The sequence below is a fragment of the Oncorhynchus mykiss genome, chromosome 27, assembly GCF_013265735.2.
Source record: "Oncorhynchus mykiss isolate Arlee chromosome 27, USDA_OmykA_1.1, whole genome shotgun sequence".
Taxonomy (NCBI): domain Eukaryota; kingdom Metazoa; phylum Chordata; class Actinopteri; order Salmoniformes; family Salmonidae; genus Oncorhynchus; species Oncorhynchus mykiss.
In genome coordinates, this window is record NC_048591.1 from 33,617,035 (window position 1) to 33,631,921 (window position 14,887).

The window sequence follows — 14,887 nt, forward strand, 5'->3', positions numbered from 1 at the left end:
TTAACCTGAAATGCCATTGGATCATCTCTTTGAGTTTAACCTGAAATAGCATTGGATCTCATATTTCTCTCTGCATGGTGCTTCATGATAGTTTTCTCAAGCTGAGCCTGTATTTGGAAGAATAGGCCTATCACAAATTAAGCCAAGGTGGATTCTTCTCTTTGTATTTAAAGTGGCAGCTGATGAAATGGATAGTGAACTCTATTTTGGATACTGGTACTGGATACATTGCTTGACATTGGGACATTAAACTACTGCTGGACTAATATTCGGGAATATCAGACTGGGACCTGGATGTGAGTCGTTGCTGATGACGTGGCTATGAAAAGGATCTATCCCAGTGGGATTGGTCTGGTTCTGTGTTATTACAGCAGACACCATGCAGTCTGTATCTCTACTGGTGGTGGTACTGGCCATGCTGGGGGTCTGCCCTCATAAGGGTCCTCATCATTGGGCCCCTTTGCCACACTGTTCTGCGGACATCTCAATCCCACTGGTGTAAGAGACAGCAGGGGAAGACGCAGGGGCCCCACCAAGACCACTTGCTTCTGAGGTACCACAGCAGCAAGACAAACAAATGTAAACACTTTTTCCATAGTAAGTCTAATTAAATTATCTGTGCATTCTATCGAAAGGTGGAGAAGCCTGGAGCTTTTACAAATGAACTGATCCCAAACCTCTTTGGCTTGAATGTACTGACATCATTTGCATCCCTTTTCCTAGTAATTGGGGACAATGTTTGAGTTATTGTAATCATCACAAGTTGATAGTCTCCTGGAATGGGATGCAGGGAAGGGTGGAAAAGTTGTCTGTACTTTCATGCTATCTTTTCTCTTCATGGAGGTTGTGCCAAGGAAAGGAGAAATGGCTGTGGTGTTAAACGCACTCTACTGTCTCCTCTCTTCTCCCAGCTCGCAGCTGTCACAGTCAAGACAAATATGTTATTTTCTCTGCCTCTGTGCTGCTCTGATCAAGGCAACAACTCACATCCAGGTCCTCGCCTGCTCTGCGATAGAGAGGAGATATGCTCAGCTATTGAGAGGAGGATAGAGAGGAGATATGCTCAGCTATTGAGAGGAGAATAGAGACAAGATATGCTCAGCTATTGAGAGGTAGAGAGGAGATATGCTCAGCTATTGAGAGGAGGTAGAGAGGAGATATGCTCAGCTATTGAGAGGAGGAAGATAGTGAGGAGATATGCTCAGCTATTGAGAGGAGGATAGAGAGGAGATATGCTCAGCTATTGAGAGGAGGATAGAGAGGAGATAGCTCAGCTATTGTTATCTGCTACTGCATGGATGGCTGTCGTAGGCAATGGAGAGGAAGCCGACTAAAACAGCTTTAAAGGCAACTGTTTGTATTCCTCAGATCCAAATTCAATAGAAAAACAAAGAGAAAGATAGTGAACCCAAACAAAGATCTTTTCAGTATTTGTTTTAATAATATCTGAGCTATTTATTGGGGGATGTATTCATCCACTTGCTTTAGTCTGCTTGTGTTGTGAATGGTTCTGTACTTCTCAGAATGAAGCTCAAATCTTTTAAATCAGATTTGCCTTCATACTCTGTTGGTTCCTCAAATTCAAATATGGACCTCAAAGACAGTTCCACTGATGTTTTTCATTCTTCCCCTCCAGTCAGGGACTGGTTTAGACCTGGGACATCAGGTTGGTGATGCTCGGAGGGAGTAGGGGGTGATGATGCAACATAGTAGACACAACATCACATTGTTACTGTAGCTACCTCTGTTTTGTAGGTTGATCCTTCTCCACTTTCTAAAAGAATGTAAAACACATCTGCCTGCAGCCAGTGAATGCTTTCCACATGCCAGACCTCTCAGTCAGACCCCATGTTGCTTGTCTCAATGAGGCCAGGGTCCATAATCGCCCGTATGTTTCGGTCTTGTACTGTTCTCTCCTGTTGGTTCCAAGAAAAGTATAATTCCATTTGGAAGTATTCAGCTGACTAGCCATTGGCAGAACCAGGGCAATTAAAGGATTGGTGACAGCCTGGCAGGAGCGACACCTTGTAGAACACTGAGACACAGAGGCTGGTTCAAGAAAAGAGCAGAATCACATTTGAGACCTAAATGGAGAGGAATGAATGAGACTGAGAAATAGGGGAGATAATGCGATTGAATGACGTTTACCATAATCTGTATGTCAGTGTGACCTCCTGATCACTCTATTCCTCATCCTACATACAATGAGGCATAACTGATGAAGATCAACACATTGTACACAAAAGGGTGGATAGGTGACAGTTTTTCTTATTGGATGATAATACATTTAGATTTTCAGGATTTATTTATTTGGCCTGTGTGTTGTCAATAACATCTCCATCGCAGATAAAGATGGCGAAATGCCCATGATGGATGAGTTCCACTTACTCTCACTGGAGGGCGCTGTTGGGTAACTAATACGGCCTCAAAGGACAGGGCCTGAGCTGAAATTATAGGCTCTTTGTATGGGCTATGATATTACTTTTTATCAAGATTTTTAATTCATGTAATCAATGTCATTTTTTAATGAACCTTTTACATAAAACATTTACTCATAAAATTAATCAAATTCAACCATCTTTTTTAATGAATACCTGTCATTGCTGGAGTATTTTTTTTTCAACTAGAATTGATTAAATGCAAAAGAACTGCATTGAAAAGACAATGACAAAAGTTTATCGTTTAGCAAATCTTACACATTTTAAAGTAGATTAGCATCTTTGATCATGGTTAAGAAAAACCTAGTTCCAAGATAATCGCCCCTAAAGTGAATTTTAATTGACTGATTAAGATTTGTATCTCACTCCAGCAGAAAGCCAAAGCATGAGCTTGGGAGTATAGAACAGATACACTACATGACGAAAAGTATGTGGACACATGCTCGTCAAATATCTCATTCCAAAATCATGGGCATTAATATGAGATTGGTCCCCCCTTTGCTGCTATAACAGCCTCCGCTCTTCTGGGAATGCTTTCCACAGATGTTCGAACATTGCTGCGGGGATTTGCTTCCATTTAGCCACAAGTCCATTAGTGAGGTCGGGCATTGATGTTGGGCAATTAGGCCTGGCTCGCAGTCGGCGTTCCAATTCATCCCAAAAGTGTTTGATTCGGTTGAGGTCAGGGCTCTGCGCAGTCCAGTTCAGTCAAGTTCTTCCACACTGATATTGACAAAAGATTTCTGTATGGACCTCGCTACCTACCTCATCCCAAAATTTGTTTTTGTTTTTCTGCTCTTTTCTCTCTCAGTATTTCTTCTTGCTATATTGTAATTACTTCGCCACTATTGGCCTATTTATTGCCTTACCTCCTTACTTCATTTGCACACACTGTATACAGATGTTTCTATTGTATTAATGACTGTACGTTTGTTTATCCCATGTGTAACTCTGTGTTGTTGTTTGTGTCGCACTGCTTTGCTCTATCTTGGCCAGGTCGCAGTTGTAAATGAGAACTTGTTCTCACCTTGCCTACCTGGTTAAATAAAGGTGAAATAAAAAAAATAAAAAATTGTGCACAGGGGCATTGTCATGCTGAAACAGGAAAGGGCCTTCCCCAAACTGTTGCCACAAAGTTGGAAGCACAGAATCGCCTAGAATGTCATTGTATGCTGTAGAGTTAAGATTTCCATTCACTGGAACTAAGGGGCCTAGCCCAAACCATGAAAAACAGCCCCAGACCATTATTCCTCCTCCACCAAACTTTACAGTTGGCACTATGTATTGAGGAAGGTAGTGTTCTCCTGGCATACGCCAAACCCAGATTCGTCCTTCGGACTGCCAGATGATGAAGTGTGATTCATCACTCCAGAGAACACATTTCCATTGCTCCAGATTCCAATGGCTGTGAGCTTTACACCCCTCCAGGCGATGCTTGGCATGGCGCATGGTGAACTTAGGCTTGTGAGCGGCTGCTCGGCCATTGAAACCCATTTCATGAAGCTCCTGATGAACAGTTATAGTGTTGACGTTGCTACCAGAGGCAGTTTGGAACTTGGTAGTAAGTTTTTCAACCGAAGACAGCAGAATTTATACGCGCGGTGCGCTTCAGCACTCGGCGGTCCCTTTCTGTGAGCTTGTGTGGCCTACCACTTCGCAGTTGAGCCGTTGCTGCTCCAAGACGCTTCCACTTCACAATAACAGCACTTACAGTTGACCGGGGCAGCTCTAGCTGGGCAGAAATTTGATGAACTGAAAGTCACTGAGCTCTTCGGTAAGGCCATTCTACTGCCAATGTTTTTCTATAGAGAGTGCATGGCTGTGTGCTCGATTTTATACACCTGTCAGCAACGGGTGTGGCTGAAACAGCTGAATCCACTAATTTGAAGGGGTGTCCACATACCTTTTGTATAAATAGTGTAGTCCTATTGCCACTAAAATAGGTCATTACTTGATATCCTATGGCTTCTGTGCATTGATTTTGAGAAAACATCTTATTCTATAGGTTGTAGGTTAATAGTTGTCATATTGTTTTTTTCTCTTCTAGAAGATGTTACATTTTTGGGAAACAGAAATGACTTTAAGTCTTTAAGTTTCAACTCTATATTCTATTCTATTGTTATTATTAGCATTATTATTATTGCATACTATTGCTTAGTATAACATCGAAATGTGTAAGAGCAGGGAAAAGTCTAACACGTGGCCTGATCTATCCTTCACACACATAGGCTACCTATAGGTTTACCACGTGCATGGGAATTGTGAATAACACACTTAACTGTATTGTGGTAGGCAACATACATAAATGTTATCAGTCACCTCTGTAAATGAAAAGATTTGATCGCTCATCTGCGCTGCGCTCACCAATCCAGCCTGTAAGAGGTTAAATTTATTCTATGGAAAAACCAATTGTAAGCTTCTTGAAGGGGGGAGAATGGCACATACCATTTGACGAGGCATTCAACTCCAGTGAATGAAGTGCTGTGAATGTGAATTCGAATCCCCCCTGCCCGAGGTGAAGGGGTCCGCGGTGCACACAGGGGATTCGAAAACCCAAATACGCTTTTGTGGGTTGAAACTTTGGTAACCCAAGGGCCACTGAATTGATGGAAAAGTAGTAGTGATCCACGACCGATGGATCCGGGTTACAAAGTGTCCAGCCTTTTGCCTATCTAAACCCGGAAAAACTTCTGAAGTTCCCGTTGTCAAGTGACAGATTCAAAAACGGACCTAAATGATGTGACTGCAAGCATCGATTCTCTAGGAGCGGTTTACAACGGACCTCCACTGGTTTTTTGTTTCACAAATTACCTTGTGGTGTTTTCTCTCTGGATTGTTGCCTGTGATTTCCTTACTTTATTATCCATATAAATGGGAAGAGGATTATTTGAATTGGATTATACAGTTACCCGTTAAACGAGAACGCACGACTGAGACGTGATGACAAACTCCAAGAAGCGATAGAACTGTTCTAAACGTGCCTAAATAACATGTAAAACATTTTTTTTTTAAAGATCGAAACTTGCTTCCATAGCTTTTGGATATCACGTCAGTTTATTACTATTGATACACCGCAGAACAAGCGTCCTATTCCCATTTTGCGGGCAGTTTGTTCTCGGTAGATTTTTATATTCTCCACAATTCATGGAATACCACTTTTGAGACGATATATTGGAGTAACATTTTAAATATAACATTTTTTTTCTCGGTATTCTAAAACCAGTTTTGAAATTGACATCAAGATTATGAAGGAGTGGATTGTTGAAGTATTTCACGAATAATTTGGATTAATTAAGCAATATTCTCAGACGAGAGACGTTGAATAATGTCACCAACTTCTATTGGGATGTCGGTTTTACTTGGAATTCTCCATGTGTGCTCAGGTAGGCAACTGATCATTCACTTGATGCTTTGCATTTGGACACACCTGGGTTGGACATTCGGTATGAATATAAGATGTACCATTCAATTGCATATATTCATCTACTTTTACTGCACAATCTATTCATTATATTCTATAATGTATGATAATACATTGTACCATCCCTCACTGTACTTACATAGCCAAGTAATTCGTTGCTAAGAAAAGTAGCCTAGGTCTATACTTTTTTTAATAGCAAGTCAATTATGAAAGTGTGAAACTGAGACCTGTGAACCTAAACATGTTTAATCAGTGCTGGGGCAAAATGTTTCGTTTTGTTTGCTAGGCTATACAATGTGAAGTAGGACTACACATTTTAATATCAATTAGAAAATCCAGGAATAAATAGTCTATTCCTTTATTGTACAGAAGTGACAGTTAAATACACTTCAAACAACAAGAGCTTCAGATGGTGTTTTCAAGTGCAGTAGTACCTGTTCTTATTTCTCTTTAAGACTCCTGAGTGGTGCAGCAGTCTAAGGCACTGCATCTCAGTGCAAGAGGTGTCACTACAGTCTCTGGTTCAAATCCAGGCTGTATCACATCTGGCCGTGGTTGGGTGTCCCATAGGGCGGCGCACAATTGGCCCAGCGTCATCCGGGTTTGGCCAGGGTAGACTGTCATTGTAAATAAGAATTTGTTCTTAACTAACTTGCCTAGTTAAATAAAGGTACAATTTAATGAAGACCAACTAAATCATGCAATAACATGCGAAGGGCTGAGAGGCCTATTGGCCTACTTCTCCTGACATGAACAGCATGATCAATCAAAGGCTACTGAGAGTGCATCAGTATACTGTAAAAAGTACTTCTGCTGTTTTTGACTGCAAAAAGTCTACTTTCAGGGATGGGTGAGGGGGCGGACTAGCTTTCTAACCCTGAACTGTTGAACAGTGTGTAGTATGCAGGCCTATCACAGTGATTCCTGTGGGAGGCTTGGAGGGAGCTGTCCTCATCACTCAAACAGACAGTGGTGGACCCTGTGGATATTGGGCTGCAGTGTTTGTCCTGGTGATAGCGTGGTCCATTTGGTGTAAAGTACTTAAGGAAAAATACTTTATAGTACTACTTAAGTATGCTTTTTGGGGGGTATCTGTACTTTACTTTACTATTTCTATGTTTGACAACTTTTAGTTTTACTTCACTACATTCCTAAAGGAAATATTGTACTTTTTACTCCATACATTTTCCCTGACACCAAAAGTACTAGTTACATTTTGAATGCTTAACAAAACAGGAAAATGTCTAATTCACACACTTATCAAGAGAACATCCCTGGTCATCTACTGCCTCTGATCTGGCAGACTCACTAAACATAATGCATCTTTTGTAAATAATGTCTGAGGGTCAGAGTGTGCCCCTGGCTATAAGTACATTTTTTAAACAAGAAACTTGTGCCGTCTGCTTTGCTTAATATAAGGAATTGTAAATGAGTAATACTTTTACTTTTTATACTTAAGTTTATTTTAGCAGTTGCATTTACTTTTGATATTTAAAATCAAATACTTTTAGACTTTTACTCAAGTAGTGGGTGACTTTCCCTTTAACTTGAGTAACATTCTATTACCGTGTCTTTACTTTCTGTTAAGGTGTCTTTTCCAGTGGGTGACTTTCCCTTTAACTTGAGTAACATTCTATTACCGTGTCTTTACTTTCTGTTAAGGTGTCTTTTCCAGTGGGTGACTTTCCCTTTAACTTGAGTAACATTCTATTACCGTGTCTTTACTTTCTGTTAAGGTGTCTTTTCCAGTGGGTGACTTTCCCTTTAACTTGAGTAACATTCTATTACCGTGTCTTTACTTTCTGTTAAGGTGTCTTTTCCAGTGGGTGACTTTCCCTTTAACTTGAGTAACATTCTATTACCGTGTCTTTACTTTCTGTTAAGGTGTCTTTTCCAGTGGGTGACTTTCCCTTTAACTTGAGTAACATTCTATTACCGTGTCTTTACTTTCTGTTAAGGTGTCTTTTCCAGTGGGTGACTTTCCCTTTAACTTGAGTAACATTCTATTACCGTGTCTTTACTTTCTGTTAAGGTGTCTTTTCCAGTGGGTGACTTTCCCTTTAACTTGAGTAACATTCTATTACCGTGTCTTTACTTTCTGTTAAGGTGTCTTTTCCAGTGGGTGACTTTCCCTTTAACTTGAGTAACATTCTATTACCGTGTCTTTACTTTCTGTTAAGGTGTCTTTTCCAGTGGGTGACTTTCCCTTTAACTTGAGTAACATTCTATTACCGTGTCTTTACTTTCTGTTAAGGTGTCTTTTCCAGTGGGTGACTTTCCCTTTAACTTGAGTAACATTCTATTACCGTGTCTTTACTTTCTGTTAAGGTGTCTTTTCCAGTGGGTGACTTTCCCTTTAACTTGAGTAACATTCTATTACCGTGTCTTTACTTTCTGTTAAGGTGTCTTTTCCAGTGGGTGACTTTCCCTTTAACTTGTGTAACATTCTATTACCGTGTCTTTACTTTCTGTTAAGGTGTCTTTTCCAGTGGGTGACTTTCCCTTTAACTTGAGTAACATTCTATTACCGTGTCTTTACTTTCTGTTAAGGTGTCTTTTCCAGTGGGTGACTTTCCCTTTAACTTGAGTAACATTCTATTACCGTGTCTTTACTTTCTGTTAAGGTGTCTTTTCCAGTGGGTGACTTTCCCTTTAACTTGAGTAACATTCTATTACCGTGTCTTTACTTTCTGTTAAGGTGTCTTTTCCAGTGGGTGACTTTCCCTTTAACTTGAGTAACATTCTATTACCGTGTCTTTACTTTCTGTTAAGGTGTCTTTCCTTGTACTCAAGGACTGTATGTTTTCCCACCACTGTCCATTTCTAGAACAGGTGTGGTTTCCACTAGTTACCACAGCCACAAAGTCAAAATAGTCTATCTGAAAAATTCATGAAAACAAACCATGCTTGTTGGTCTTAATTTAAGCCTAAAGTTAGCACTGTGACAAAACCCTGTCCTGAAGGTTAGGGTTAGGAGGATTAGGTTTAAAATCCCATTTTAAGAAGAGAAATCTGAGAAATTGGCAGGGTTTATGACTTTGTCGCTGTGGTAACTACTGACAACCCAACACCAGCTCATCTGTGTTCTGTTTGGACATGATAGAGATTGGTTCCCAGTTTTACATTCTGACTTATAACTACTCTTACTGTGTTGCAACTACTGTGTAGCTTTGTGTGGTGCTGTGGGAACTTGTTCTACTACTACATACAATGTGCCATTCATTTCAAACATACACCATTTTGCTGGTGGCATTTTGGCATCAAAGACATTGTTCAGCAATCCATTACTCAGACGTAATCATTTTGTGGCTAATTTTCTTCCTCTATTGCGTGCTGTTTGGTTCGTGTCTTGCCAGACTCTCTCAATGTTGTGATGTAATAAAGGAGTGAACTCAGGAGTGTTATGCCAGAACAGCCACAACAACACTGCTGGGTTAGCTGAATGTACACAACCAATATACTCCAAATCGACTTGTATTTTCTCTCTCTCTCTCTCTCTCTCTCTCTCTCTCTCTCTCTCTCTCTCTCTCTCTCTCTCTCTCTCAATTCAATGGGCTTTATTGGCATGGGAAACGTGTTAACATTGCCAAAGCAAGTGAGGTAGATAATATACAAAAGTGAAATAAAAATTAACAGTAAACATTACACATACAGAAGTTTCAAAAGAATAAAGACTTTACAAATGTCATATTATGTATGTAAAGTGTTGTAATGATGTGCAAATGGTTCTCTCTCTCTCTCTCTCTCTCTCTCTGTCTGTTACTCTCTCACTCTCTGAGTCTCCCCCTCTCTCCCTCTCTCTCTCTGAGTCTCTTTCTATTCTCTCTCTCTCTCTCTCTCTTCCTCTCTCTTTCTCTCTCTCTGAGTCTCTTTCTCTCTCTTCCTTTCTCTCTCTCTCTCTCTCTCTCTCTCTCTCTCTCATTCTTTCTCACATTCTCTCACATCAGTGCCTTTATAGACCTGGGCCATACACTCTGGGCTTTCCAGGTCAGTTGCTCACATTCTGTTATGAGGTGGCTAATGACTGCCATCCCAGAGTGGATGTATAGCAGAGATCCACCTTATTCATTTGGACCCAACACTGATTTTAAATGTTTAGGTTCACAGTTCACATGCTTTTCATAGCATAAAGCAGAGTTGTATGTATTGCAACTTTGATGTAATGACAGTTGATTGTAAACTCATGAAAGGCAGGTTACTATTGAAAGAAACAGTTATGACTTCCAGTCTCCTGTTGATTGCAGTGTATTATAGCTTCAGTTGGCCGATGTAATTACATCTAAGTCTCAGGGAATCGTTTTCCAGTTTAAACCTGGCAGAATATTATAGCCTACCTGTACTTAATGCTTAGTGCTTTAAAACACTTACTCTTTCAGCACATCATGAACAGAGTTAGAACAACTTAAAACTAAATGAAGAAATGATATGGCTGGGTATGATGGTGATTGACTCCATAAAAAAATGTATATTGTAATTGAAACTGAAAACTGAAACGTATGTATGTACGGGTTTAGTTGACAGAAGAGATGCCACCAACACTCTGCACTGTGTCTTCTCACTCTATAGCAGGGTTCTCTAACTGGCGGCCCTCTGGTGGTTTTATTTGGTCCCCAAGAAGAAAAATGTATTTATTGTTGGACATAAAAGACTATAAAAACACCAGCACATTCAAATTATTCTCACACATAATAGAGAGAGAGAGAGATATACTGAGTGGACAAATCATTAGGAACACCTGCTCTTCCATGACAGACTGACCAGGTGAATCCAGGTGAAAGATCCCTTTTTGATGTAAAATCAACTACAAAACAGTGTAGATGAAGGAGAGGAGACAGGTTAAAGATGAAGGAGAGGAGACGGATTAAAGATGAAGGAGAGGAGACAGGTTAAAAATGAAGGGGAGGAGACAGGTTAAAGATGAATGAGAGGAGACAGGTTTAAGATAAAGGAGAGGAGACGGGTTAAAGATGAAGGAGAGGAGACAGGTTAAAGATGAAGGAGAGGAGACGGATTAAAGATGAAGGAGAGGAGACAGGTTAAAGATGAAGGGGAGGAGACGGGTTAAAGATGAAGGGGAGGAGACGGGTTAAAGATGAAGGAGAGGAGACGGATTAAAGATGAAGGAGAGGAGACAGGTTAAAGATGAAGGGGAGGAGACGGGTTAAAGATGAAGGGGAGGAGACGGGTTAAAGATGAAGGAGAGGAGACATGTTAAAAATGAAGGAGAGGAGACAGGTTAAAGATGAAGGAGAGGAGACAGGTTAAAGATGAAGGAGAGGAGACAGGTTAAAGATGAAGGAGAGGAGACAGGTTAAAGATGAAGGAGAGGAGACAGGTTAAAGATGAAGGAGAGGAGACAGGTTAAAGATGAAGGAGAGGAGACGGGTTAAAGATGAAGGAGAGGAGACAGGTTAAAATGAAGGGGAGGAGACAGGTTAAAGATGAAGGAGAGGAGACAGGTTAAAGATGAAGGAGAGGAGACGGGTTAAAGATGAAGGAGAGGAGACAGGTTAAAGATGAAGGGGAGGAGACGGGTTAAAGATGAAGGGGAGGAGACGGGTTAAAGATGAAGGAGAGGAGACATGTTAAAAATGAAGGAGAGGAGACAGGTTAAAGATGAAGGAGAGGAGACAGGTTAAAGATGAAGGAGAGGAGACAGGTTAAAGATGAAGGAGAGGAGACAGGTTAAAGATGAAGGAGAGGAGACAGGTTAAAGATGAAGCAGAGGAGACAGGTTAAAGATGAAGGAGAGGAGACAGGTTAAAGATGAAGGAGAGGAGACAGGTTAAAGATGAAGGAGAGGAGACAGGTTAAAGAGGAAGGAGAGGAAACAGGTTAAAGATGAAGGATAAGAGACAGGTTATGAATGAAGGAGAGGAGACAGGTTAAAGATGGAGAGGAGACAGGTTAAAGATGAAGGGGAGGAGACAGGTTAAAGATGAAGGAGAGGAGACATGTTAAAGATGAAGGAGAGGAGACAGGTTAAAGATGAAGGAGAGGAGACAGGTTAAAGATGAAGGGGAGGAGACAGGTTAAAGATGAAGGGGGGGAGACAGGTTGAAGATGAAGGAGAAGAGACAGGTTAAAGATGAAAGAGAAGAGACAGGTTAAATATGAAGGAGAGGAGACAGGTTAAAGATGAAGGAGAGGAGACAGGTTAAAGATGAAAGAGAGGAGACAGGTTAAAGATGAAGGAGAGGAGACAGGTTCAAGATGAAGGAGAGGAGACAGGTTAAAGATGAAGGGGAGGAGACCGGTTAAAGATGAAGGGGAGGAGACATGTTAAAGATGAAGGAGAGGAGACAGGTTAAAGATGAAGGGGAGGAGACAGGTTAAAGATGAAGGAGAGGAGACAGGTTAAAGATGAAGGGGAGGAGACAGGTTAAAGATGAAGGGGAGGAGACAGGTTAAAGATGAAGGAGAGGAGACAGGTTAAAGATGAAGGAGAGGAGACGGGTTAAAGATGAAGGAGAGGAGACAGGTTAAAGATGAAGGAGAGGAGACAGGTTAAATATGAAGAAGAGGAGACAGGTTAAAGATGAAGGAGGGGAGACGGGTTAAAGATGAAGGAGAGGAGACAGGTTAAAGATGAAGGAGAGGAGACAGGTTAAAGATGAAGGAGAGGAGACGGGTTAAAGATGAAGGAGATGAGACAGGTTAAAGATGAAGGGCAGGAGACTGGTTAAAGAAGGATTTCTAAGCCTTGAGACAATTGAGACATGGATTGTGTATGTGTGCCATTCAGAGGGGGAATCAGTGTAGTGTAGCGTCTGCAGGGATAGAGGTCAGGGGTCACATTTCAGCCTCCATGGCAGAGCAGACCAGGGCTGATCCTCCCTGGGTGGGGCTGTGTCAAGAATGCTCCTGTGTGAACTAGGAATTTGGTCAGTTACAATTATTTTGATTCTTATTGTTTCTACATTATCAGTGAATCATCTTCATTACGTGCACTTTATGGTCATGATAAGGTGAGTCTTATCAGTGAGTGTATGAGTGAGAGGTGATCTTTACCCCCCTCAGACCTGTGATGACTTGCTGGTTTGCCGTCTGGCTCTTTCAGAGGTAGTACATTGATACCCATGTCCATCACGTGGTCCCCTGTTATCATGTGATTCATCATGTTGCTAAACCCTAAATGGCTCCTATCTCAGCCTGCTATCGGTCCTCAGAGTTCTCCCCACCAGATCTTACTCACCTTGATGATACTGTAAACATCCTGCTGGACTGAAGGTCAAGAGCTTAATTTCCTTCATTTCAGCTGCATTGAAAACAATAAGTCGGAGTCATTTTGCACTAGGCTTATGTTGACTGAAGGGGAAGTAACCTAGTTATATTTCAATCAGTCATTATCAGTCAACTTTACTGTTTCACCAGTTGACATAAGGTCGGGTTTAAACCAGTGCAGACATTTGTCCACGTGTACTAGTACAGGTAAATACACAAACTGTACAGGTATCTAAATACACAAACTGTACAGGTATCTAAATACACAAACTGTACAGGTATCTAAATACACAAACTGTACAGGTATCTAAATACACAAACTGTACAGGTATCTAAATACACAAACTGTACAGGTATCTAAATACACAAACTGTACAGGTATCTAAATACACAAACTGTACAGGTATCTAAATACACAAACTGTACAGGTATCTAAATACACAAACTGAAGGTGCCAACTGCCAAGTCAAAATGAGTATTCAGTTTTAACAGACATGACAGACAGACTATAGTAGATGAATCACTCCTGCTTGCTTTCTCTCTCTCCAGTTGCCTCTCCTGTGTGATAATGTCTAGGTGTAGCCTCCCTGGTGTGTGTGTGTGTGTGTGTGTGTGTGTCAGAGCCAGGATGTTGGTTAAAGGGCTGGGCAGTGAGAGTGAACCTCTATTCATCAGCCTCAGCCCAGAGCAGTTGAGGTCTTGACAAATTGACTCCTAAATGTAGATAATAAATTGTAACCCCCCCCCCCCCCCCCCCCCCACTGGTGGTATGACAGGACACAGCAGGCACCACAGCCAATTAATGAGCACCAGAGCTCAGCTCACAGGTGAACCCTGTCTCCACCTCCACTCCTCTCACTTTCACATTCCTCCCTGTCTAATACCTGCAGTCATTATAGACTCTCCCACTCTGTACCCAACACACACTTTCATGGACTGTCTTTGATAGAAAAAAAAACAAAAAAAAACATCAGCACTCTGTGGTGTATAAAGGATACCTTTGTGTTTACTGCTGAGCCCAAGTAAGCACAAAGTGTGATTTTTAAAAAATTCTAATCTGTGACACCAGTTTGAGATGACAGATTCCACAAAGCTCCATGAACAGCTTTCAGACACCTAATCCCTATTACTCTAATCTTAATCAAGCACACTTTACACCCTGAGATCCAGGATTAGTCCAACTCTGGTTTTAGCTCTATCAAACCACAATGAGTAGTTAGCAGAGGAATGCAGGAGGACGGCCCACATGATCTGTGTACAACTCGGAGGGAGGGATGGAGGGAGAGTTATGTCTAAATCACCAACTCACCCTGGTCATTAGTGACTGACTAGATAAACATTTCATAGCGGTTTGTTTGACGGAGATAAATCTACAGTCAGTGACTCTTAATGAGCTACTTTCCCCTAAACCCTCTTCCTTTAATGGGCCTAAAATAACACTTTAATTGGATGAATTACCACATCCATTTGACATCAATAGTTTTGTAATTTGCAGACTCAGGCTGCACCCGGACTAATAAGCACTTCTAATAGAGGACACTGAGATAGTTCTGATTGGAGGAAACTGAGGAAACCTCACTGTGCCCCTCTCTCCGTATTTTAAACCCCTGAAGAATGCAGTGGTTCCTCTTCCCAGGCCGGGTTGAGGGGCGAGTGAGGGTTGTGTGGAGACACTGGGTATGTATGGTCACTGCACTGGTTAAAGGCTTAGTTAATGCATCAGTGTGCGTCAGGCTGTCTGTGGGGCTGAGCTGAGAGAAGACATAGTTAAACCCCGAGGAGAATAACAAGTCTCCAGCCCAAC

The 14,887-nt window shown here is 41.4% G+C and overlaps 1 protein-coding gene across 4 annotated transcripts in view; it reads left to right on the top strand.

The window, feature by feature from the left end:
* robo1 (roundabout, axon guidance receptor, homolog 1 (Drosophila)) overlaps window positions 1-14,887 on the top strand; it is a 544,530-nt gene that overhangs the window by 225,843 nt on the left and 303,800 nt on the right. Inside the window, exon 1 of one of the 4 annotated variants that reach the window (XM_036964910.1) lies at window positions 4,898-5,821. The exons of the other annotated variants lie outside the window; for them this stretch is intronic. Coding sequence (XP_036820805.1) covers window positions 5,764-5,821 — 58 coding nt within the window. The 5' untranslated portion in view covers window positions 4,898-5,763. Of the gene's footprint in view, window positions 1-4,897; window positions 5,822-14,887 lie in introns of those variants that run through there. 4 annotated transcript variants of the gene reach the window in all.